The sequence below is a fragment of the Artibeus jamaicensis genome, unplaced genomic scaffold (assembly GCF_021234435.1).
Source record: "Artibeus jamaicensis isolate MK-2021 breed Jamaican fruit bat unplaced genomic scaffold, CSHL_Jam_final contig_729, whole genome shotgun sequence".
NCBI lineage: Eukaryota > Metazoa > Chordata > Mammalia > Chiroptera > Phyllostomidae > Artibeus > Artibeus jamaicensis.
In genome coordinates, this window is record NW_026521939.1 from 5,182,266 (window position 1) to 5,207,802 (window position 25,537).

General features: G+C 38.3%; 1 protein-coding gene across 1 annotated transcript in view; it reads right to left on the minus strand.

The window, feature by feature from the left end:
* SHISA9 (shisa family member 9) overlaps nt 1-25,537 on the minus strand; it is a 291,259-nt gene that overhangs the window by 257,611 nt on the left and 8,111 nt on the right. The window contains exon 2 of the mRNA XM_037151237.2: nt 19,957-20,084. Within this exon, the coding sequence (XP_037007132.1) occupies nt 19,957-20,084 (128 nt within the window). The remainder of the gene's footprint in view (nt 1-19,956; nt 20,085-25,537) is intronic.

The window sequence follows — 25,537 nt, forward strand, 5'->3', positions numbered from 1 at the left end:
AAAAACCCACAGCTCTGAGATCATTATATCAAGGACAGGAACATCCTCGAATGTTTGTCATATGTATTTAGACAAATACAGTGGGTTTGTCATGCTTTATTTAGGCTACGTTTGAACTTATTATTATTTTTATTAATAAAACTGAATGGATTTGGAAAAACAGGGGTGTAAGTATATGGCACAAACACTGCACTTCTAACTGGCTCTCACACTCTCATGCCAGACATAGCTAATCAATCTCAGCACTCATGTCCACTGAGTGTTTGAAGATGGCCCCAAAACCCCTTCCAACACTCTACTTCAGGCACCCACAATGGACCCTGTATGCCTACTCTGGGTGCAAGGAGAAAACCCAGACTTTAGAGCCATGCATACTCGGTCTGAATCCAAGTACCAGATGAACATCCTAAGCCTGTTTACTATGTCAAATATAGGTACTCGTACTCATTTTGCTAGGTTGTAAAGAGAATTAAATGAGAAAATACATTTGAAACACCTGGCACACAGCAGGTATCCAATAAACGCTAACTATTGGTGTTATTACTTTACCCTGAGTGAGCTTCATAGAGTGTTTCACATGCAGCGATTGCTTGATGTAATGGGCTGGCAGGAACAGAAACCTTGTGGAAGCAACTTCAGTGAGACACAGAAATCGACAGACAGGAAAAGGTAACCGAGACTGACTTCCTCCCTCCACCCCCCCATCCACTGCACTATAGATCCCATTTTCCTCTCATACGTTTCCTAAAAAGTATCGTGGAGGCAGGGGATGCTCAGAGCGTTCGTGCCTGAACGCCAGGAGACTACATCTTTTGTTCTTAAGTGCTTTTCTTAGCTCGACCTGATTTTGCTCCAGGATGAGGATTATAAAATCCCGTGGCATATTTGGGGCATTTGGGGATTCAGAGTCAAAGGGTAGGTAAGTACTTGATCTTCACCACAGATAAGCAAGGGCTCATGGCTTGCCTTTGGATGATTGCCCAATTATGGGATATAAAATAGATCTGCGGATCTGTCGTATTTTTTTTCTTTGTACCCACTACTTCCTCCCTCTGGGTTTTAAGGCTTCCTTTTAAATATAATAATTAAGTGTAAAACATACCTGTTGGAGATTTAATAGTCTGCTGGGCAATACATTAAAATAAATATTGTGATCCTAAGCAGGGGAGTATTAAGGTTATTTTGCATCATCAGAGTTAAGTTTTTTATTATGCATATCAACACCACAGTCATTTAATAAATATTAAACACACCCAATTCCCTCCTTATTTTGCCTTCATGCTAATGAAATTGAGAGTCAGCATGGACAAGGAAATTATAAGGGAATCTATGATAAAGAGAAGTTGCAAGAAATGAAATGGGAGGAAATGCTATTGAAAAAACTCAACTGTGATTAAATTGGTGGACTTGATCTTGCAAACATTGCCTTTGTGTGATATTTCATAACTTTCAGGTAGTGCGGAAAATGTATTCATGATCTTCTAAATGTATGCAACTTCTGTTGACAGCTAGTTCAGCATTTGCTAAACTCTGGTAACAACACTGAAGACTTACTCGTACACAAGAAATAAAACCCCAATGAATCACAAAGGGAAAGTAATAGGAGTAATCACTTGAGAAAATATGCTATTATTGTATTTTGATAGCATTCATTCAACAAATTGTTATACAGCACCTACTAAGTGCCAGACACCATGCTAGGCACTGGCAGTAAGCAGGGAACAAGAGAGACAAGGCCCCTGGTCTCGCGAAACTGACATTCTGTTGGTGAACATACAAAAGAAACAAGTAAATGAGATTATTTTAGGTAGTGATAAGAGCTATGATGAAAATAAAATTTAGAGGGATGATGGTGGCTACTTATTATTGGGAAGGCTTCCCTGAAGAGGTAACAGTATATCCAAGACCTAAATGCTGGTCAGGAGCATGCTTTGAAAAGATTGGGGGAAGAGTATTGCAGGTAGAGGGATAGCAAAACTCAGTCTCCTAAGGTGGAAGACATGCTGGCGTGTGCAAATAAGACAAAAGAAAACTTACTCGGCAAGGGAGTGAGATAAAGAGTAGAAGTACAAGAGCTCAGGCAGGTGATGGAGGACCTTGTAAACATATGAGTTATTTTTTTAATCATTGCAATGTAAATGAGCAATGAAAAGCTCAACTGAATGGTTTTAATCAAGTAATATAATGAAGTGATATTGAGGTAAAGAGCCAAATGTCACTGTACCCCAAACTGTCCAATGACCAAATGCAAGGTGGGGAAGCAAGAGCACTCACTGCTCTTTACTGCACCTGGAGTGTGGAGAGTGGAGTTCTAGTCCCTGTTATGCCACTTCTGTCTACGTTAGCTTAGACCAATCACAACCAGTTAAGTGGCATTCATTAGTCTATTTACCAAACACGTACTAATTGCTGACTGTGAGCTCAGGTCTAAATGCTGAGAACCCAGATACACAGAAAATGCCATAATCCCAGACCTCAAAGAGCTCAGAGACTAAAACGATAAAATAACAACTAAGTCAACACATTTATGAATAGATTTGGGTATTCCTGGCTAAAAGTATATAGTCCCAGGTTATTTTTGTAAGATTTATAGGAGATACATGCTTTTCTTTTAAATCATCGCCTGAGGATATGTTTTTATTGATTTTACACAGAGAGACAGAGAGAAAGAAAAACATTCATTGGTTACCTCCCATATGCACCCAGACAAGGGATCAAACCCACAACATTTTGGTGTATAAAATTATGATCCAATCAACTGACCAACACTTTGAAAACTGTGGGTAATTTATAAACAGCAGCTTTTGCTTACAGAAATCACTACTGTTTCCACTGCAAATGTTGGAACCCTAACTCAAGCTGATTAAGTTTGAAAGAAATTTATTCTCTCTTTTAAAAAATTTCATTGAGTTTATTGGGATAACATTGGTTAATAAAAGTACAATAAACAGCTTCAGGTATACAATTCTATTATACATCATTTGTATATCGTACTGTGTGTTCACCTTCCTTTACCCTCCTCTCTGTCCCCCCAACCCCATTTACCTCTGGTAATCACCATACCAGTCTATGTCTATGATTTTTGTTTCTTCTTAATCCCTTCACCTTTTTAATCCAACCCTCCAACTCACTTCCCCTCTGACAACTATCAATCTGTTCTCTGTATCCATGAGTCTGCTTATACATTGTTAGTTTATTTTGTTCACTAGATTCCATATATAAAGGAAATCATACGGTATTCAACTTTCTCTAACTGGCTTATTTCACTTAGCATAATACTCTCCAGGTCTATCCATGCTGTTGCAGAAGGTAAGATTTTGTTCTTTTTTATAGCCAAGTAGTATTCCATTGGGTAAATGTACCACAGCTTTTTTATCCACTCGCCTTCTGATGGACACTTGGGCTGCTTCTAAATCTTGGCTATTTTAAATAATGCTACAATGACTATAGGAGTGTTTATGTTCTTTCAAATCAGTGTCTCAGATTTCTTTGGGTATAATCCCAGAAATGGAGTCCCTGGGTCATAAGGCAGTTCCGTTCATAATTTTCTGACATGAATCCATACAGCTTTCCACAGTGACTGCATCAATCTGCATCCCCACTAACAGTGCACAAGGGTTCCCTTTTTCCCACATCCTCACCAATACTTATTTGTTGATTTATTAGTGATAGCCATTCTGAGAAGATTGAGGTGATCTCACTGTGGTTTTAATTTGTATTTCTCTGATGATTAATGACACCGAGCAACTTTTTGTATGTCTATTGGCCATCTGTATGTCCTCTTTGGAAAAGTGTTTATTCAGGTCCTTTGCCCATTTTTTCAATTGGATTTTTTGAAACTTTGCTGTTAAATTTTACAAGTTTTTTAAAGATAAATTTTGGATATTAACCCCTTATCAGATGTATCATTGTGGAATATGTTCTCCCATTCAGTGGGTTGTCTTTTCATTTTGCTATGGTTTCCTTTGCTATGCAAAAACTTTCTACTTTGATGTATTTCTATACGTTTATTTTTTTCTTTTGTTTTCCTTGTGTAAGGCAATATATCTGAAAAAGTACTGCTACAGAAAAAGTCCAAGATTTTGCTGCCTACCTTTTCTTCTAGAATTCTTATGGTTCGAAGTCTATCATTTAGGTCATTCATTCATGTTGAGTTTCTTCTTGTGTATGGTAAAAGAAAGTGGACTAGTTTCACTTTTTGCCACATGTCTGTCCAATCTCCCAACACCATTTATTGAGTAGACTATCTTTACCCCATTGTATGTTACTTGTCAAATATAAATTGACCATAAAAGTGTGTGTTTGTTTCTGGGCTCTATTCTGTTTCAGTCAACTATATGCCTATTTTTATGCCAGTATCATGCTGTTTTAATTACTACGGCCTTGTAGTACAGTTTGATATCAGATAGCATGACTCCTCCAATTTTGTCCTTTTCCCTCAAGATTTCTATGGCCATTTGAGATCTACTGTGATTTTACATAAGTTTTTGGAAAATTTGTTCTATTTCTGTGAAATACACCTTTGGCATCTTGATAGGAATTGTATTGAATCTGTAGAGTGCTTTGTGTAGTATGGACCTTTTAATTATGTTACTTCTTCTTGTCCATGAACGCAGTATATGCTTCTATTTATTTGTATCTTCTTCAACCTTTCTTCAGTGTTTTATAATTTTACAAGTACAGGTCTCATACATCCTTGATTAAATTTATTCCTAGGTATTTTCTGATGTAATTTTAAATATAATTGTTTTCTTAGTTTCCCTTTCTTATGGTTTATTACTATAAACTGTAAGTTTATGGTTTACAAATCAGTGTATAAAAATGCAACTGATTTCTGGATATTTATTTTGTATCCTGCTACTTTACTAAATTCATTTATCAATTCCAGTAGTTTTTGGTCAAATCTTTAGGGGTCTCTATATGCATTATCATGTCATCTACAAATAATGACAGTTTTACTTCTTTCTTTCCAATTTATATGCCTTTTATTTTTCTTCATATCTGATTGCTATGGATAGAACTCCAGTATTATGTTAAATAAGAGTGGTTAAAGTGGATATCCCTGTCTTGTTGTTAAAGAAAATGTTTTAGCTTTTACTCATTGACTATATGATATTGGCTGTGGGCTTGTCATATATGGCCTTTATCACACTGAAATATGTTCCCTGTATTACCACTTTACTAAAAGCTTTTATCATAAAGTGGGTGTCGGATTTTATCAGATGCTTTTTCTGTATCTACTAATATGGTCATGTGTCTTTATCCTTCATTTCATTTATGTGATGTATCACATTTATTGATTTGCAGATATGGTACCAATCTTGTATCCCTGGAATAAGCCCACTTGATCATAGTGTATAATCTTTTTAATGTATTGCTAGATCTGGTTTGCTAATATTTTGTTGAGGTGTTTAGTATCTGCATTCATCAGGGATATTGGCCTATAATTTCCTTTCTTTGTAGTGTCTTTATCTCATTTTGGAATTAGAATAATGCTGGCCTCATAAAATGAGCTTGGGAGTCTTCTATCCTCTTGAATTTTTTTTGAATAGTTTGAAAAGGATAGGTATTAGTTCTTCTTTGAATATTTGGTAAAATTCACCTGTGAAGCCATCCAGTCCAGGACTTTTGTTTTCTGGGAGTTGTTTATTATTATTATTATTATTATTATTATTATTATTATTACTGCTTCAGTTTCACTAGGTGTAATCTGTCTGTCTAGATTCTCTGATTCTTCCTGATTCAGTTTTGCAAGACTGTATATTTCTAAAAATGTACCCATCTCCTCCAGATTGTCCGATTTGTTGGCATAGAGTTGTTTGTAGTATTTTCTTACAATTCTTTGAATTTCTTTCTTGTCAGTTGTTACTTCTCTTTCCTTTTTATTTTACATGTTTGGGTCCTCTCTCTTTTTTTCTTGATAGGTCTGGTTAAGGGTTTGTCAATCTTGTTTATCTTTTTTTTGTTTGTTTATCTTTAAAAAAAACAGTTCTTTACTCCATTGATCTTTTTTATCTATTTTATTGAATTGACAGAGAGTTAGAGAAACATCAATCTGTTTTTCCACTTATTTATGCATCCATTGGTTGATATTTCTATCAACCCTGACAGAGAATCAAACCCACAACCCTGGCATATCAAAACAACACTAACCCACTGAGCTATCTGGCCAGGGCATCTTTTCTATTTTTATTAGAGTATATTTTGCTTATTTCTACTCTGATATTTATTATTTCTTTTACTCTACTCACTTTGGGCTGTCTGTTGTTCTTTTTCCAGTTTCTTTCTCTTTTTTTGATATTTTTTTATTTATCTTTAGAGGGGAAGGGAAGGAGAGAGGGAGAGAAATATCAATGTATGGTTGCCTCCCGTGTGTCCCCCTGCTGGGAACTGGCCTGCAACCCAGGCATGTGCCCTGACTGGGAATCGAACCATGGTTGCTTGGTTCCCAGGCCCGCACTCAATCCACTGAGCTACGCCAGCCAGGGCCTTTTTCCAGTTTCTTTAAGTGCAAAGTTAGATGATTTATTTGAGACTTATCTTGTTTCATGAGGTAGACCTGTAATGCTATGAATTACACTCAGGGCTGTTTTTTTCTGTGTCCTGTAGATTTTGGGTTGTTGTGTTCTCATTTTATTTTGTTTCAAGGTATCTTTTGGTTTCTTCTTTGATCTCTTTGTTAACCCATTCATTGTTTAGTAATATGTCATTTAGTCTCCATGTCCTTGTGTGTTTTTCAGTTTTTTCTTGTGATTGATTTCTACTTTTATATCATTATAGTCAGAGAAAATGCTTGATATAATTTCAATTTTTCTTATATTTACTGAGCTTGTTTTATGGCCTAACATGCGATCTATCCTAGAAAATGTTCCATGTGCATTTGAAAACAATACATATTCTACTGTTTTGGTGTGAAATACTCTGAATATATCAATTAAGTTCACCTGTTCTAGTGTGTCATTTGAGGCTGCTCTTTCCTTGTTGATTTTCTGTCTGGAAGATCTATCCACTTATTCAAATGGAGTGTTAAGATCCCCAACTATAACTGTTACTACTATCAATCTCTCCCTTTATGTCCATGAAGATTTGCTTTATATATTTAGGTGCTCTATGTTGACTGCATGAATAAGTGTTTAGAAGATTCATATCCTGTTGTTGGATTGCTCCCTTTATTATTATGTAGTGCCTTTCTTTGTCTCTTACTATAGCCTATGTTTTAAAGTCTATTTTGTCAGATAGAAGTATTGCTAACCCAGCTTTCTTCATTTCCATGTGCATGAAATATCTTTTTCCATCCTTTTACTTTTAGTCTGTGTGTATATTTGTTCTCAGGTGAGTCTCTTGTAGACAGCATGTATATAGGTCTTGCTTTCTTATCCATTCAGCTACCCTATGTCTTTTGATTAGAGCATTTAAACTGTTTACATCTAAAGATAGATACTTATTTATTGCCATTTTATTATTTTAACTAGGTGCCTCTCCCCCTCCTCTTTATTCTTTTCCTTCTCCTTCTCCTTCTTCTTCTTTAACCTTTCACATTTGTTGTAGTACTGCTCTAGTAGTAACAATTTCTTTAACCTTTTTCTAGTCTGGAAAAATCTTTGTTTCTCCTTCAATTTTAAGTGATAGCCTTGCTGGGTAAAGAAGTCTTGGTTTTAGGTCCTTGCTTATCACCTTGAATATTTCATGTCAATCCCTTCTGGCCTGAAATCTATCTGTTCAGAAACCAGCTGATGGTCTTATGAAAGTTCTCTTATAGGCAATTGTCTCTCTTTTGTGGCTTTTAAGATTTGCTCTTTGTCTTTAACTTTGCAGTTTTAATTATGATGTATCTTGGGGTGGGCCTCTTTGGGTTCATCTTGGTTGGGACTCTCTGTGCTTCCTGTACTTTTATGTCTTTTTCCTTCACCAGGTTAGTGAAGTTTTAGGTCATTATTTCTTCAAATAGGTTCTTGATCCCTTGCCTTCTCTCTTCTCTTTCTGGTATACCTATGATGCAGATGTTGTTAAGCTTCATATTGCCCTAAAGATCCCTAAACTATCCTCATATTTTTAATTCTTTTTCCTTTTTGACATTATAACTGGGTATTGTCTGCTATCTCATCTTCCAAATCACTGATTCAATCATTTAATTCATACAACCTACTGTTTATTCCTTCTAGTGTATTCCTCATTTCAGATATTGTATTTCTGAATGGTTCTTTTATATGGCTTCTATGTCCTTTTTCATGCTGTCATAGTTCTTACTAAGTTTTTTGAGATTCTTATGACCATTTATTAACTCTACATCTGATAGATTGCTTGCCTCCACTTTATATAGCTCTTTTTCTGAAGACTTTTCTCCAAATCCCACAAGTTGGGTATTATTAAAACTATCTCCATGTTATAGATTTAAGTATTACAGGCCCAAGGCTTCTGAGCCCAAGGTGGGAAAAGTGGCTCACGCCCTAGAGCCACACAGCTTAGTCCATCCCAGGTTCTGCCCAGACACTGGCAGGGCGAAGACACCAGGAATAGAAAAGGTGGCTACTGGGAGCCCACAAAATGGAGCTAGCAAATATCTCATGAAGGGGAGGTGCCAGTCAGGTTTTCAGGAAAATGGGAGGAATGACCCCTAGCTCAAGGCCACATAGCTCAGTCACTGACACCCCCTGAGTCTACTAAGACCTTTACACCCCCAGCCTTAGCTCCTGACTCCTCAGCAGGGCACAAGAAAGTTCAGAAGGTGGAGCTACTGCATTCTTCCAGGCTGAACCTATAAGGATGAGAGTGCTCCACCCAAGTAAGACAGTGTTTCCAGTACAGGAGAGTAAATTAGCACAGGGATCCTGGCACTGTCTCTTCAGCTTCCTCACCAGAGCCACAAACCCTAGTCTCTCCTCATGCAAATCCTATCCACTTTGTCCATTCTATGCCAGAACCTGGAGTAAGTGGCTGCAATTGAAATTTTTGTGCATTAGCTCTTTAAGAGGGTGTCTGTGTCTCTAGCAGACTCCTGTCTTTATTTGGTAGATAGAATCTCTGCCAATTTTTATAGCCAGATGTTATATGGGCACAATTTCCCAGTTCTGGTGCTCTATGCTAGGGATCCTGGCTTGGGGTTAAGACCCCATTCTTTTCAGTGAGAACCTTTGCAGCTGAGATATTCCTCTAGAATCTCAGCCACTGCCTGTGGGAGCAAAGCTAGTCCTTTTCACACCTCTGCACTTCCTACCAGTCTGAATGTGGCTTCTTCTGTAAATCTTTGGTTATAAGGCTTCTCTTTAACTAGTCTTCAGTTGATTATTAAGGTCTATTGCTTTATGTATTTTAGTTTTAATTCCAGTTTGGTACTGGGAAAAGGTGAGTGTAAGCTTCCACCTACTCTGTCACCATCTTGGATTCCCCAGAAATTCATTTTCTTATGTGGATGAAAACCCTACGGCTTCAGATATGGCTGGATCCAGGAACTCGAAACAATATTACCAAAACTAAACTCACTTCACCTCTCCCTTTGCCTTTCTCAGCAATGTCTTTATTTCATGGCAGGTTCTCTTTTGGGTAGTGAGATGGCTTCCAGCAGTTCCAGGTTGACTCCTAGCAACCCTAGTAGTAAGTGATTTCTCTCTCCAATGATTCAACAACAAAGTTATGAACTTCATTCATGTTCAAATAAATGAAATATTCTACTTTACACAGAATTAATAATTACATGACTGGAGCTCATACTTGTATCTATAAAGAGGTCATTATCAATGACAGGAGCAAGATTTTCAGTACCATATGTGAAATTTTTATAATTTTGTGTATGAATACTCATGTAATTAAAATCATAATAAATGCATATTTTAAAGAAGCAGTACCAGGATCTGAATATGTGATTTTATAATTATATGTATGTATTAATACATAATACTTATGTAATTAAAATAATAATTCATGTTTTAAAGAAGCAGTACCAGAATCTGAGCTGAATCTGAGTCACTTCTAAGTTGATTAGCAGAACAAAAGTGTTCACATGAAACAATTTTTTAAAACATACTTACACAATGTTTTTGATAATGAAGAATTGTTTGATTGATGACCTTCTTCGACTTTGAATACATGCACTAAATTTTTAAAATAATGCCTCTGAAGAATGAGGTGCTTTCTCTATTCCTTGTTACTACTTAGTAAAATAAATCAAATGCCACACTCTGCCCTTGCACAATTTCCAATTGATGGGCTTTAGGAAATTCAGTATTTTGTTAAAATGCCAAGCATATATAAATATTACAAAGGGCTTCCTTTGGATAATTGGTGAGGCATCCAAATAAAGCAGTGCTGCACCAGTAGCTATGAAATCTACCCCTTCTTTCACATCCTTAAGTCCATTTCAGAGAGCTGCCAAGACAAAAGGTATCTGCGATTAGTAATTGTGTCCCAAATATTCAATATTATTTTAAAAATATTATTAACCTGACAAGTCATGGTTGTGTAACTTTAAGAAAATCATATATTTTCCTGATTATAGTTTTATTATTTGTACAATGCACAAAATGGACTGACTACAATCTCTATGAAGTCATAAATACCCATACTCATACATACATAAACACAGGTTGCTAATCTCTGTACCTCTAGCACCAAACCTCTGTGCCTAGCATGTAGTAGGTACTCAGTAAATACTCATTCAATGACCAAACTATTTAAGAAATGATCAGTGATCACCAAAAATGAAATCCATGTTCTCATTTTCCACTGATTGGAGGCCAAAACATAAATTAAAAAAAAATGGTGGAATTAGTTTTTCATGAAACTTTTTATTTTATTTAGGAATTGTGTTTTATAAGTGTTTGGTCTTAAAATGTGCATATCATTTATGATATGAAATAATGGTGACAAAATTTAGTACTTACTTTTTACATAATTACCTTTCTTTTACATTAGCACACTATGTCGGTCCCCCAGTTTTTCAATTATTTTTTATTTTTAATCATCTTGGAAACCAAAAGGTGATAAGCCAAAGGTAGGATGATTCCTGAAGTTCCTTCCAGCTCCGAAATTTTATGAGATAAACTTATCCTTTTTATCATTTTTGTGGTTATTCTATTACAGTTGTCCTAATTTTTTCCCCTTTTAAGCCAGGGTGGGATGGGCAGAGGAGATAAACTTTTCTTACTGGTTTGAATAAAGTACTTTCCAAGGTGTGGTTCAGCACCATGGACAGATCTTCCAGGGGCAGGTCCAAATCCCTGGAAAGGGGCCTGTATTTAAATAAATAAAATACAGGCTGTTCTTTGAGCATGACAGTCTTCATGAAAACACAACTCCAGGCATAATACCTAAATTAATGAGTTTAAGTCTCCATTTAATGAAATATTCAGATTATGATTACACTTACTTTCATTAACTGCATTCTCAGACTAACGAAACGGGATTTCCTTTTCAACTTGTAATTAATTTTATTGAGAATTCTTAAATATTGTATTGGGAGTTTTTAGGCAGTTTCCTCAAACCTTATTATAAATTATTTTAATACATGATTACAGTATTACACTATGTTGCTTAATTTTATATTGGCTGTTATTTTTTTAAAGAAAAAACTCAACACTAATCTTGAAGAGCCCCAAGCTAACTAAATAAAAAGAGTTCTGTGAAAAGAAACAATTCAGTTCCTGACAGCTGACCCTGAAGTTTTGATCTTCCCAGGTCAGACAGTGTTTTTATTTTCCTACCAAAAGCAGAGTGATCTTAACCCAACAAAAAGCCTCTTCTCCCTTTATACAACTTGTGTAAAACTAATTATATCTTCAAGAGAGATCTATAGTCCAAGACTGATTGTTCTCCCCTCCATCAAAGATGAGAAAAGGCAGAACAGAAAAATTTTTTGCTTTCTTTTTCAGATCCTTGGAAATTGTTGGGGAGTATTTCTCCTCCAGAATAAAATATCAATTTCTAAGTAAAATCTATCCTAATCTCTCTTCCCTCTCCTTCAGCCTCAGGTGTTTCTGAGGAAGCCTCTTGCATGTTCCCATAGCATCCTGCACTTATTCCCATCCTGCCACTCTGCAATCACACATTTATTCTTCCATCCCCCAACGTATCACAACCTCCAACAGGATATTTCCTATTTTTGTCTCACTCATCTTCATACCTCCAATTCCTTGCACTTTTCCTGACACATAGCAAGATTTTAACAGATATCGGATGAATGTTGATGGATTAAATAGAAATATTATTGACAAGAAAGCAAATAATTAGCTAAAATTATCTGAGTCCTCCAAGACAGAAATGGTGACTTTATCTCAGTCAGCCTATTTTCAAAGATAAGTGTAATCTAATGCAGTGATTCTTAGTGGGAATCAATAAATAAGAAGAGGAAGAGACATAATCTGGTGCATTACCCAGTGTGGATCCTTGGGAAAGGCAAGAGAAAGGTCATGAATAGAGTACAAGTTTTAAAGCCAGAAAGAGTCTAAACTCTTTATCAAATATCTCTGTGGCCTTGGGCAAGTTACTTAAACTCTCTGAGCCAGAGTTTCCTCATCTATAACGTGTGGGTACAGATATCTATTTCAATGATTTCACGAAGTTGGGAGAAGTAAAATGCATGCATGTGATATGAGTGAAAAATATTATCGTTTCATTTATTACTCTTTTTTTATCCACAGTAAATGCCAATCACCTCATAGGCATGTTGCATCCTTTAATCCTGATATATAAATAAAAATGCTCTCCCAAAGGAATTCTATCCAAGGATAGGCTTTCCCTAGTGTGGAAGGAACAGAACTTGGCATCTTTTAAAGTAAACCAGACACTGTGATGAGCACTTAGGCTTTCTTTACAAATAGTCCTACAGCTGGTGGCAGGCACTTTGGAAAGGCAATGCAAATCTAATTAGAAAATGCCATGTGGCCAGCCTTAGTAACAATTTTTGAAAAGAGCCCAGGAGATGACTTATGGAAACTGGTGATTTTTTTTTTTTTTACATTTAAGGGCTCTATTTCTGTTGTTTGCATGTATACATACACACATAACTCATTTTCTGGGTAGAAAGAAAAAACGTGTATGAGGCCATTGAAGCCATACAGATTTCTACTGGCCTATTCTGCCAGGGTAAATAAAATATTAAAATCAATATTCCTAGCAGAACAAAAGCTCATGGGTTTTTAATGGGAATAAAAGAAAAACAGATGAGAGGAACAAATGGCTAAGAATGGGACAGCTGCTCCATTAGAGCTATTTCCTTGGGAAGGAATTGACAGTTTCTTCAGATCTCATTTGCATCAAAAACATTAGTAGTAACAAATACACACAACCATACACACACAAATTGTGTTATCAGCTGGCACGAAGAATGAAAACATTTTCACTATGAAGACAACTGCACAGTGAATTCATGCTGACGTGTCATTGTGCCCTGATGGACAGACCACTCTAGCACTAATGTTCACTCACTCCACAAATAATAATAGCAACCACCAACATTCGTGTTACCAGGCATTATGCTTAGGCCTTTCTGTGTGTTCATTCATTTAATCCTCACAACAATATTGTAAGGGAACTAATACTTCATTTTTTTTATAGAATGGGAGACTGAGGTTCAGAGAATTAAATGAATTTTTCCATGACTAGGCAACTAACAGGTGATAGGGTAGATACCCAGTCCAATTATATTTACCTTCCAAACCCATGTCCCCTACTCCCTTGTTGCACTGTCTCAAAGACATATTGGGCATGTTTAGCAAGCACTGTCTACATATCACAGAAATACCTATAACTGAATACTTCAAGAGAAAACCAAAGCTCTTGATCTAAAACCACACAAAGTCAATTCAGGTAACTGCACTGAACCTACAAATGTATTTAGCTGATCCAGCACAGATCCACCCACTAACTCTTATTTACCTTATAATTTACTGACCCATGGGCCAAAACCATTACAGTCACAGGTCTTCAGACAGAACAGCTAGCCTGCACAACTGTGGAAAAATGTTTTGGTTTCAGAAACAAGAGTGTTGGTAGCTGAGACTCCACAGAAAAGAGTTAAAGCCTTACATGAGTTAGAATTAGCCAATTTCCCTCAAGACTCAAAATCCCAAAGTACTGCTAATGAGTTCCACCAGGCTTCACATGGATCTTGGTCTAGAGATCCATTCATGCATGCATGCATTTGTCCATTCAATGAGCATCTATTGAACATTGTAATTTCTAGACACTGGAGATACAGGAGTGAATATGAGGAGCAAATGCAACCCCTGTCCCCATCCCACTCCTCAAGCAAGACCTTCTTGGAGAACCTTCCCCACTGTAGCCCTGTGAGGAGTGTACTCCACCCAACTAACTGAATGGGGTCAGAGAGCTGATCCAGAGGAAGCCAGGCCATTGGCTAGTCAAACATCAATCACATTTTCTCTCTCTGGATCACCTGAACTACAAGACATAGTGATTGAGCAAATTAAGGACAGAAAAGACAGTGGTGCTATCTTTTTCCACTCTACCTACTGAAGTCCCTGAGGTGGACCTCATTCCCACCCTTCCTGAAGAAGGCTGTGTACTAGAAGACAGGCCATGTGCATGCAGGCTCCAGAGTGAGACAGACCTGGGTTTGAATCCTGGCTCCTCTACTAACTATGATGCCATGGACAAGTTGTTTGGTTTTTAATTTTACTGTGGATATTTTCAAATATATACAAACGCAGAATAATTCTGTTCAGTCACACAGCTGCGATAATAATATTTTCCTCATTTTTTTCACCTACCATCTCCCACAACTTTATATTTTCCCAGAGATCTTTAAAGTAAAGCTCAGTCATCAGGTTAGATGAATTCCTTAATTTTCATGAATCTCAGTTGTCTCCTTCATAAAACAAGAATACCTCTTCCACAGGAGTTTTCATTTGTTGGACAAAAATGTATGGAACTACTGCCATGAGCCAGCCCAGTTCCTGTGGCTGGGGGGAGGGGGGTGCCGCTGGGACAGTACAAAGCATATTCTCTCACAGAGTTTATACTGTAGTGGGAGAGGCACAAATAATGAGTATGACAAGTTTAGAAAAAACAAAATTATGAATAAAACAATGGGACATGGAAAACAGTAGGTAACTTTGGGGCTGAAGGCAGACAAGGAAGTCCTGTCCAATGAGGGGACAGCGGGGTTAAGCTGTGAAGGGGCAAGACCTGGGAGCGATGTGCTGCAGGCAGAAAGCACAGCAAGTGCAAAGGCCCTGTGGTAGAAATGAGCCAGGCTGTTTGAGAGTTGTTTTGAGTATGAAATGAGCTAATGCATTCAAAGCTTTAACACATAATGCTTGGTAAGTAGCAAATGCTCAATAAATGTTAGTTATAATTTCTCCTAAGAGAGAACTCATCACAAGTCAGTAAGTATTCTGGGGTATATTTTGGAAACAGCCCTCTTTCCTACAGTGCCAATAGATCTTTCAGATCACTTAACATATCCTTTAACAACTTCAACCCCTGTGGGAAGTTTTTCCCATTCTGCAAACACCTGTACCACAAGGAAAGGTCATGCAGTACAGTGGTTACAAACACTGACCTTGGGTCTCCCTGCTCTGCTTAAATCCCAGCTTCACCATTTAGTAGCTGAATGAACTTTGGACAAGCCACCTAACCCTCTGAACCTCAGTTTCCCATCCTTATGATGGTAAAAATAATAGTACTAACTTAATAAGATTTTGAAGATTCAATGTTTTGGGGGTTTAGGATGCTGTCTAAGTTACTGTTAATATTATACTATCTTACATTAGTTTTTACTCTTACACACTCTTATATCTATATTTGCCCCTTTTTCCTTCCCTGATTAAGAAGTTCCCAATTTTAAAAACATATTTTAAAATATCTCTACCAGTATCTCCAAAAGTCAAGTATAAGATATCTGAGTGCTTGGCAAATACAGGCAAATAAATGGAAACCCATCTGGCCCTAGATATGAGCTACACAACATCTTCAGAGACTTAACCTGATCAGCTTTACATCTGGTTCCTTGTAAATCCATTTGGAAATGGTCCTGGGGGAGCAAGGATGGGGTGAGGCTGAAATTACAGCCTGGTCTTCCTAGTAGATTCTGTGTCCTAAAACACCAAGTCAGCATTTCTCCTCAGTTTAGGGTGAAATCTCACTTGCTCAGATCATGCTGTCAAATCAACAGTGTAACATCAACCCTATTTCCAAGGGGGGTCGTATGTATGCACAGAGCCTGTCCCATGAGTATATATGTAGGAGCACAGTCAGGACATCCACTAGTTCCATTCCAACACTGACCAGGTACATAGTTTTATATGGAAGTTTTTATAGACACTAGTAGACATTTCTTTTATACTGTGGCAATAAAGGCTTTGTAATTGCTGCTGCCTTATTTAGTATTGTTTCTAGTTCTTCCTATATCATTAAATAATACAGCACAACCAAAACTCTACTACCAAGTATGCTGTACTAAATATAATGTACTGTGCTGGATCAGATCCTGGAACAGCAAAATGACATTAGTGAAGAAACTAGTGAAATTCAAGTATCTCCAGTCTAGCTAAAAATAATGTACTAATGTTGACTTTTTAGTTTTCACAAGCGCACCACAGTAACGTAAGATGTTCACATTGGGGGAGAGTGGGTGAGGAGCATACAGAACTCTGTGTACTCTCTTTGTATCTTTTCTGTCAATACAAAATTATTTCAAAATTAAAACTGTATTTCAAAAAAAGGTATGCTGTTCACACAAAGGAGTTGAGAAACGATGACCCTGGTTGTATTCTTGTATCCATAGCCCCTCACTCACATCCCTCAAGTTTAAGACTGAAGGGTGCCCATCTTCACTCTGCACCCGCAAAAGGGGTGAGGGGTTTCACTAGCAGGCAGGGAGACTGGGGTGGGGGTGACAGAGTGTATTCACAGCACTTGAGGACAGAATGTGCCTTCAAAAGCAGGCTATAATTGTACAGAAGCCAAGGAGCATTTGCAGAAAATCACTAACTCATCTGAATCTACATCCTGTTAATCAGAAAGGTCAAAGCCCTTTTGATTATCAGACTAAATATTTTTAGGCAATATCACTGAATGCCTGGAAAGAACATGAACAGCATCAGCTGAAGAAAAATCCGTTTTCAGATAAAGAGGCAAGTCCTCTCTGTCACAAGGAAAATCAACTATAGAAAATTTGTAAAGAAAGGTTAGCAAAAATGTCCCCAAACTGATTGAAGCTTTCTCCTCCCTGTTTGACTCCACACTAGTCCTCCATTCCCCCCTTCTACATATCCAGACCTGTACGCTGACTTCTGATTCTCTTAGCATTTGACCCGAGCACAAGGGAAAGATTGGAAAGTGATCTAGCATTAGTATTAAGAAGATGAGGAGAGAGAAATAGATGGAGATGATTACATATTCTCTTAAAGCAATGTCTAGTGGGTCATTGAGCAGAAATGAAGATGATATTTAAGTTGAGACTATTGAGTTCCCAGTCAAATCCGGTAACTTGGATGTTAAGTAAAGAGCACCGCAAAAGTAGAATGATGTGACTCCTTCTTGGCATATCACAAGTGGACATATCTTTCTTTCCATTTCCTATAATGTTCATAAAAGGCTTGTCTATCCAATAGGTACATTCTAATTCTGGCACTTTCCAGTTGTCAGAATACATTCCTTCTCTGCTGTTTCTCAATTGGTCCAAGTGAGCTCTGGTGACTGGTTGGCTTCTTGAACACCTAACAGCGGATAAACATAAATCACATAGTCCTATCCTCAAAAAAAACTCCAAAATCACTCCTTCTTCTGAACATTCAAACTTTCCCTGCATCTCTAATATATAAATGGCTCTTATAAATCAATAAAAAGATAAAGTCATTACAAGAAAATCTATCATTACTACCAACTATTGAATTAGTTATATAAATTAAACCTATTAATGCAAATTTGTAGGAAAGCTATATGTGTCTTATTTTCCAAATGTTCCCAGGAATTCTAGGAAATAAGGATTGGATCAACCCAGCAGAGTTATATGAAATTAATATCTGTCTTAACTCTTGTGAGAATGCAATGTTGTGCCATTACACCTGAAATTCCCCCTATGTAGAACACTACAAAACACATTATTTTTCTTGGTGTAAAAGATCAATGATTACTAAGACACAAATACTGACTAAAAGCAAAAATGACAAATAAACCAAGTCAGTCTGTGGCAAGAGACTTCTGATTTACTTGGTGCCAGGACTCCCATTTCTAAGCAGTCATTTATTTCACTACAATTTTTTAAAGTCCCTTATTAAGCAAGATTCATTAATATACCCTGCCATTCACCTGATGGAATGATGACGCTTAGATGACTTTAATAAGTTTGTTATTCCATTTGATTGAAATGTCATATAAGAAACTTATGAACAGTCACCTTCCATAGCCAGAGACACAGGACCACTGCAGCTTTGTCCACTCCGTGACCACGTTTGCCCACTTATGATGATCAAGAGCCACATACACTCAGGTTTTCATTTCCCAGTGCTATCTAAAAGAGAAGGCTCCCATTTCCATCGGAGCTGGGACCAGACACAGCTATTGCCATGTCAGAGCCAGTGCAATACAGCGTATCTTTTATGGCTGTGAGATGTGATCATAAAACTTGCAATTGCTGCTGGACATGGTTCTAAAATGTGGCTTTTCTCATACATTTTATGACTGTCATAAATAAATAATGTTGAATTATTTAAAACAATGAAACCTAAGACATTCTATTTGGTACCCATTTTCAAATCATGTAAACATTGACTTTGTGAACAGACTGTAACATTTCCAAGGCCATGAAAAATTAACACCACGCAGAATCAGAGGATTCGTGTCACCTCTGTCAAATTCCACAGACACATCCCTCTACCCATCAAGCATAAAAATTTGTAACCAAACAGCCCAAACTATGATTCAACAACTAAAACAGCAATGCAGCTCCTTGTGGGGCTTCAGCAAAGGTGAACCAGGCTATGAATTGTTCAATGCCAGAACTTTTTTCTGACTTTAAGAACTTTCAGCCATGCATCTAGCATTAGTAAATGCATCCTTTAAATTCTCTGGCTTTTGTTATTTTAAACCAAACCCTCTCCACTACTTTAATGTGGGGGTTACTAGAAAACACAATTGCTAGGAATAACCACGGTGGTACACTATTGTCAAAAACTAAACAATCTTGCTTTTCCCCACTCCCATTAGTCAGCGCATCAAATCCATAATGTATGTTGTACATACAGACCTTTGAAAAAAGGAAAACCTTTGGGAGCATACCGAGATCCCCAAGTAGGCTCCATCAGCTAAAGATTGAAACACAACAACAAATGCAGGGGTTTTTTTTTCCCTGAAAGAACAACAGAATGAATTTGCTATTGTAGAATCACACATACACACCCCAACACAACATTGCCACCCAACTCCTAACACACAAAGGTGTGGGAGCGGACACACATGCACACACAAAAAGTAGTTTGTGTATTATTTTTATGAAACTCTAGTTTTATGAAAAATAGATCTATTTCTTCTGAACTAGTATCTTTCCATTGAAAACAGTATAAAGCCTAAAAGTCACAACTGGTCTACCTCAGGAGGCAGACAAATAAGCAAATGGGCTATTGGTTAACCAATTACCCAATCAAGATGAACCAACAAAATGGGTCATTGGCTGAGAGATTAACTAAGATGAACCAACCGAGTAATCCATTGGCTAACTAAGTACCCAACCAAGATGAGCCAACCAAGTGGTCTGTTAGTTAACAGAAGAACCAATCGTGAGAAATCAACCAAGTATATCAGACTTTCACAGAGAAACAAACCAAGTGGACTCTGACAATGGTAAGTAAAGCTTCATCCAGGAGAGATGAAATAGAACTTCTAACTAGTCAGCAAAAAGAAGCTCTTACTGGGCCCAAACACACACCAGGAGATCTGGAAGTATGATCACTGCCTTGGTCACCACGTGGGACTGGAAATGGACCATGCAGCTCTACTTACGAAGATTATTTATGGGGGTTCTGGTATCCATGTTCTCGTAATGCTGCACATGGACCACAATGTTCAGGTCTCTCTCCATGTGGTCAGTGTTGCAGTGGCCCTGTGGCCTCATGACATCTGCAAGGGCCCTAAAAGGAAAAAGAATTTAAATCTGTTCATTCAAAACACAATGACTGGCATCTGTTGTGCTGTGAGCACTGTGCTTGTGAACAAAAGATAAGACCCCTTTCCTGCATGGAGCCACCATTCTAGTTAGGGATGGGGGGCAGGGTGGGAGACACAGTAAGTAAGTAATGTCAGTGTGATTTGAGGTTACATAAGAACTTTGTGCAGAACAGCTCATGTGCTTCCCACAGGAGCTGTGTAATGGCAGTATTAGCTAGTTCATAGAACTGTTGACAGGACTAAATAACGGATGTATGTCTTACATCTACATCCCATAGATTTAGTCCCCCCTTATATTTAATACTAGATACCAACACTTCATGTATAGCAATGGCCCACCATTAGTAACAAATTACATTTACTGAGTATTTTCTATACACAGGCACTATGCTAATCATCTTACATGCCTTAATTCGATGAAGCAGCCTATAAACACCTTATGAGGATTATTACTCCTTCTTTGCAGATAAGGCTCAGAGAGGTGAATTAACCTGCTCAAGGTCACACAGCAAGTTGAGTTGTAGCATGGAGATTTCAACAAGAGTCGGTATTCACAGCCCTGTACACTGAGTATGGGGGGCTTCCTGTAGCTATGGAGGATGTGGTGTGATCCTTACACACTCCATGCTGGTGCCCCTTTTAATCAATAGCTGGAGGTGGAGAGAAATCGTAGAACCTGGGGTGCCAGAAGTGTTTCAGGTGCCTTCCATTTATCATCCTGTGTAATCTCCTTGACATTCACCCAAGGGTCAATATTCTTATCACTATTATTTTATAAATAAGGAAACCAGTTGGGGTGTTAAAGTGACTGTATGAGTTTCCTAGGGCTACTGTAACAAAGTACCAGGAATTAAATGGTTTAAAACAGCAGAAATGTATTGTTTCACAGTTCTGGAGGCTAGAAGTTCAACAACAAGATGTTAGCAGGGCCATGCTCCCTCTGAACCCTAAAAGTTTTCTTACCTCTTCCTAGCTTCTGGTGGGTTGCTGGAAATATTTGGTATTCACTGGCTTAAAGCTGCATCACTTCAAACCCTGCCCCCACCCTTACAGAGCATTCTTCCTGTGCCTTGTCTTCAATGGGCATTTTTAAGGACACCAGTCCTATTGTGTTAGGGGCCCACCCTACTCCAGTATGACCTCATCTTAACTAAATACCTCTGGTCATATTCAGAGGACCAGGGGTGTTAGGACCTTGGTGTCTTTCTTTTGGGGGCAGTCATGATTTAAGATGTAACAGTAACCTTCACAGTGAAATGCAAGCTTAGGAAAGAAGCTCGGTGTGGGCATCTAACAGAGCACAGACAACTGTCAAACACATCACACCTAAGGTCAGACCTCACCAATACACTTTTTTCTCTGTACCAACCCTCAATCATTTGTTGACTTAGGTATAGGAATATCCTCAAAAGATATTTAATATTTGAAGTTGTCTATGTGTGTGTCTTTTGCTCACTTGCAGCCACCACTCACTACATATGCAGCCACCATGGTTTACTGACTACAGGAATAATAATATCAATGTACAGCCAGCCTGGCAGGGGAGCCAACCAATCAAAATGGATGCCAGCTTTAGGCATCGTTGTTTTATTGAGGACCAGCAGAATTATCAGCCCTGCTTATTCATTTCCCTAATTATGGACTCTTCGATGGCCCCCAACCCCCTGCCTCTGTAATGAACATGGCAGTAAACATTCGCATACATGCCCCCTTGGACTAGGGAGAGCTTCTCCAGAGTGCACACCCACATGTGATACTGCCTTGTTTTATGATCTCTCCAGATGTTCTTAACTAACTAGAACCCTCTGAGTCCAAATCAAGGGGGACAGAGAAGGAGGATGAGCTGTTTGGGTGAGGCCCACACATGCCACCTATGAACTCAGTGAGCCCAGCCTATCTGCTGAAACTCACCCCACCTTAGTAGAGATTCTTGAACACTGATCCGCCAACCAACAGCAAGTGCATCACCTTAGACCTTGTTAAAATGCAAATTTTCAGATCCACCCAGACCCACTGACTCCGAAAATCCAGAGATTGAGCTCTGCTCTGTGTTTTATAAGGCCTCAATGGAGTCTCCTGCAGAGTCAGGTTCAATACCAGATTAGGGTAGAGTGGCCCAAGTTTTGGGGAATAGGTGCTTGTGGGGCAATGGGACAACAGGCCAAGAACCATAGCTGGTGAAAGTGTCAGATGTGAGAGAGACACAGGTCAACACAGCAAGGGTTCCACATGCATTACAGGAAAAGACTGAGTCTGCTAAAAGACAAGGCAGTAACAAGAGCTCCCAGTCATTCATTCATTCACTCACCCAATAAACATTTATTGCCTACTATGTGCCAGGCACTATTCAAGCCCCTGAGGCTACAGCAATGTGCAAGATGAACAAGATGACTGCTTATTTTCTAGAATAGAGAATAAAAAATATATATGTGTTCAATAAAAAGACAAGAGCTGCAAAATTTAAGTAAGTAAAAGTATAACATGGTCAAGAGAGACTGGTGCACGGCAGAATTATTCACAGGAGCACAAAAGCGGAAACAACCCAAGTCAACTGGTGCATGCGTAAGCACAATGGGTTCTATGGAATGAAGTATTATTCAGCCATAAAAAGAAATGAAGTACTGATATCTGCAACCACATGAATAAAACTTGGAAACATTATGCTCAGTGAGAGAAGCCAGACATAAAATGCCATATGTTGTATGAGTTCATTTGTAGGAAATGTTCAGAAAGGGCAAACCTGGAGACAGACAGTAGATTAGAAGATTGCCAGGGTCTGGACGAGGGAGGACTGGGAAGTGACTGTTTCACATATACAGAGTTTCTCTGTATACGTGAATTAGATGGTTGTGATGGTGATATACAAAAAAGTACTGACATGTATGAATTAAAATGGTCAGGATGGTAGATTCTTTTTAATACTCACCCATGGATATGTTTATTGATTCTAAAGAGAGAGGAAGTGAGAGAGAAACATCAGTGTGAGAGAGAAAGGTAGTTCAGTTGCCTCCGGTACACTCCCCAACCAGAGATCAAACCCACAACCTAGATGCCTTGATAGAGAATGGAACCACAACCTTTGGGTGTTCAGAACAACACTTCAACCAGCTGAACCACCTGGCCAGGGAAAGATGATGGATTTTTATAGGACATGGGAAGTGACTGCTAATAAGTGAGACAGTTTTTTTTAAGGCAATGAAAATGTTCTGGATTAGATAGTAGTGATGGTTGCTCAACTTTCTGAATATGCTAAACACCACTAAACTGTACACTTTCAAGAAATTCTAAATAAAGAAAGAGAGAGAGGCAGGTTGATCAAGAAAAGACTTTTTGAGGAGGTGACATTTGAGTTGAGCCTTGAATGGTATGAAGGAGTTGGTCACAAAAAGGTTATGGAAAGAACATTCCAGGCAGAGAAAGCAGCAAGTGCAAAGGCCCTGAGGCAGGCAAGAGTTCAGGTATCTGAGGGACAAACAAGAAGGTCGACATAGCTGAAAGGTGGCAAACCAGGAGAGTGTTACAAGGTGAGGATTATTACACCCATTTTACAGAGTGAATAATTACCCAAGTTAACCCAGCTAATCATCAGAGGACTTGGATGCAAAGCTGAGTGTCTTTGGAATCAGAGTTCTGGCACCTTCTCACCTCTGTGCAATAACCAGGATATAAAACTGAAAGGGGCCACAAGCTAGGAACATTTGAAACAAAGAGCAGATGCCTCCAAAACCTAATTTGCCCTTTCCACTTCTAAACAGGTTCTTCATCATGCGCTTCAGGGGAATTCTGAGCCTCTGAAATTGAATGGAAGTTTTATGTGTGCATTTTTTTCTTGAACAAGAAGCTATAGCTTTCACCAGATTCTCTAGGGTCACTCCAAAATTCCAAAGTACTCAGGTTTTCAAGAGGATAACAAAGTAAAGTAATCAGGACAAGGTACCATGAACTCGGTGAGCACTGCCATCTGCAGATCCCCTGGGCTTATCCTGAATGCCGAAATTCATGAAAATCCAGCCCCAAAGCCGAGGACAGCCCCTCCCAGAGCATGCGGCAGAGCCAAGGATTCTTAGAGACCTCCATATTTTGGACAAGGAGTCTTCAAGATGTGGTTCACTCACTCCAAGGACTGCAGGAAACGATCCAGCAGGGGGGAGGGACGTATGAGAACTTCTGTGTTAGGGTCTTCAGTTATTTAAAATGAGGGAGCGGTTTAATATGTGTTGATGGCGGCGCAGTTGGAACGCCCATACTGCAGCTAGTGTGCACACTGAAAGGGGACATACAGATGAACTCATCTAGTTTCAACTAAGCCAACCATCACTAAGGAGACATGTGGCTTTAAAATATCCCCCATAACAAAACCAAAGCATGGAAAAAATACTGATAAAGCAAACCCAAGAACACAAGAATTGATTTTCCTCCTCTTTTCAACAGCTTCTCACAGGGTTAAAATAATGACGGTCTATTCATATCGAAATGAAGTCAGTCTGAAATAATCAAAACTCCCATGAGGAATAATCAAAATATGGATTTATTTATTGGTGACAAACTTCATTCTGTTTGTATATCAAGCTTTGAGATTGTTGTGGCTATCGATTGTATGAAGTCATAATAATGAGTGACAAATTTAAATGTACTTATTTCACCTTCAGCTCAGCTTTAAATTTCTATCCTTATGCATGCTTTATAATGCACCTAATAATTGTTCACTATTATGCATATATATATATATATCTTACTAGTAAAACAAATGTGCATATATAGAGATGAATGCTAAAAAAAACATGTTACAAATAGGGATGTGTCAAAAATGTTAATGAATTAGACAATGGAAACAAACAACCATGTGCTACAAGCCAAGGGACCAAACATTTGGCATTTATTTGTGGCATATAGTTTGGGGGCTTCTCGAGCTTTAATATGCATTAGTATTACTTAGGGATCTTGTTAAAATGCAGATTCTGTTCCAGCAAGTCTGAGGCAGGACCAGAGATTCTCCTCAGGCTCCCAGGTGACCCACAGGCAACACTCTGCCCAGCAAGATCCTGAAGGTGCATGCCACGATGGTAAATTTTATGTGTCAATGTCTGGGTCACAGGGTGCCCAAACGTTTGGTCAAACATCATTCTGGATGTTTCTGAGAGTATGCCTTTAAATGAGATTAAGATTTAAATCGATAGACTGAGTCAGGCAGATTGCCCTCCGTAATGTAAGTGAGCCTTATCCAGTCAGCTGAAGGCATGAATAGAAAAAAAAGGCTGACCCTCCCAAGTGAAAGAAAATGTTCCTGCCTGATGACCTTCACACTGAGACACAGGCTCTTCCTGGGACTATAGCAGCCTTCTGGCCTTCAGACTCAAACCATTTGGGATCTTGACTGCAGATTTTGGGCTTGTCAATGGCAACTCCATATAAGAAA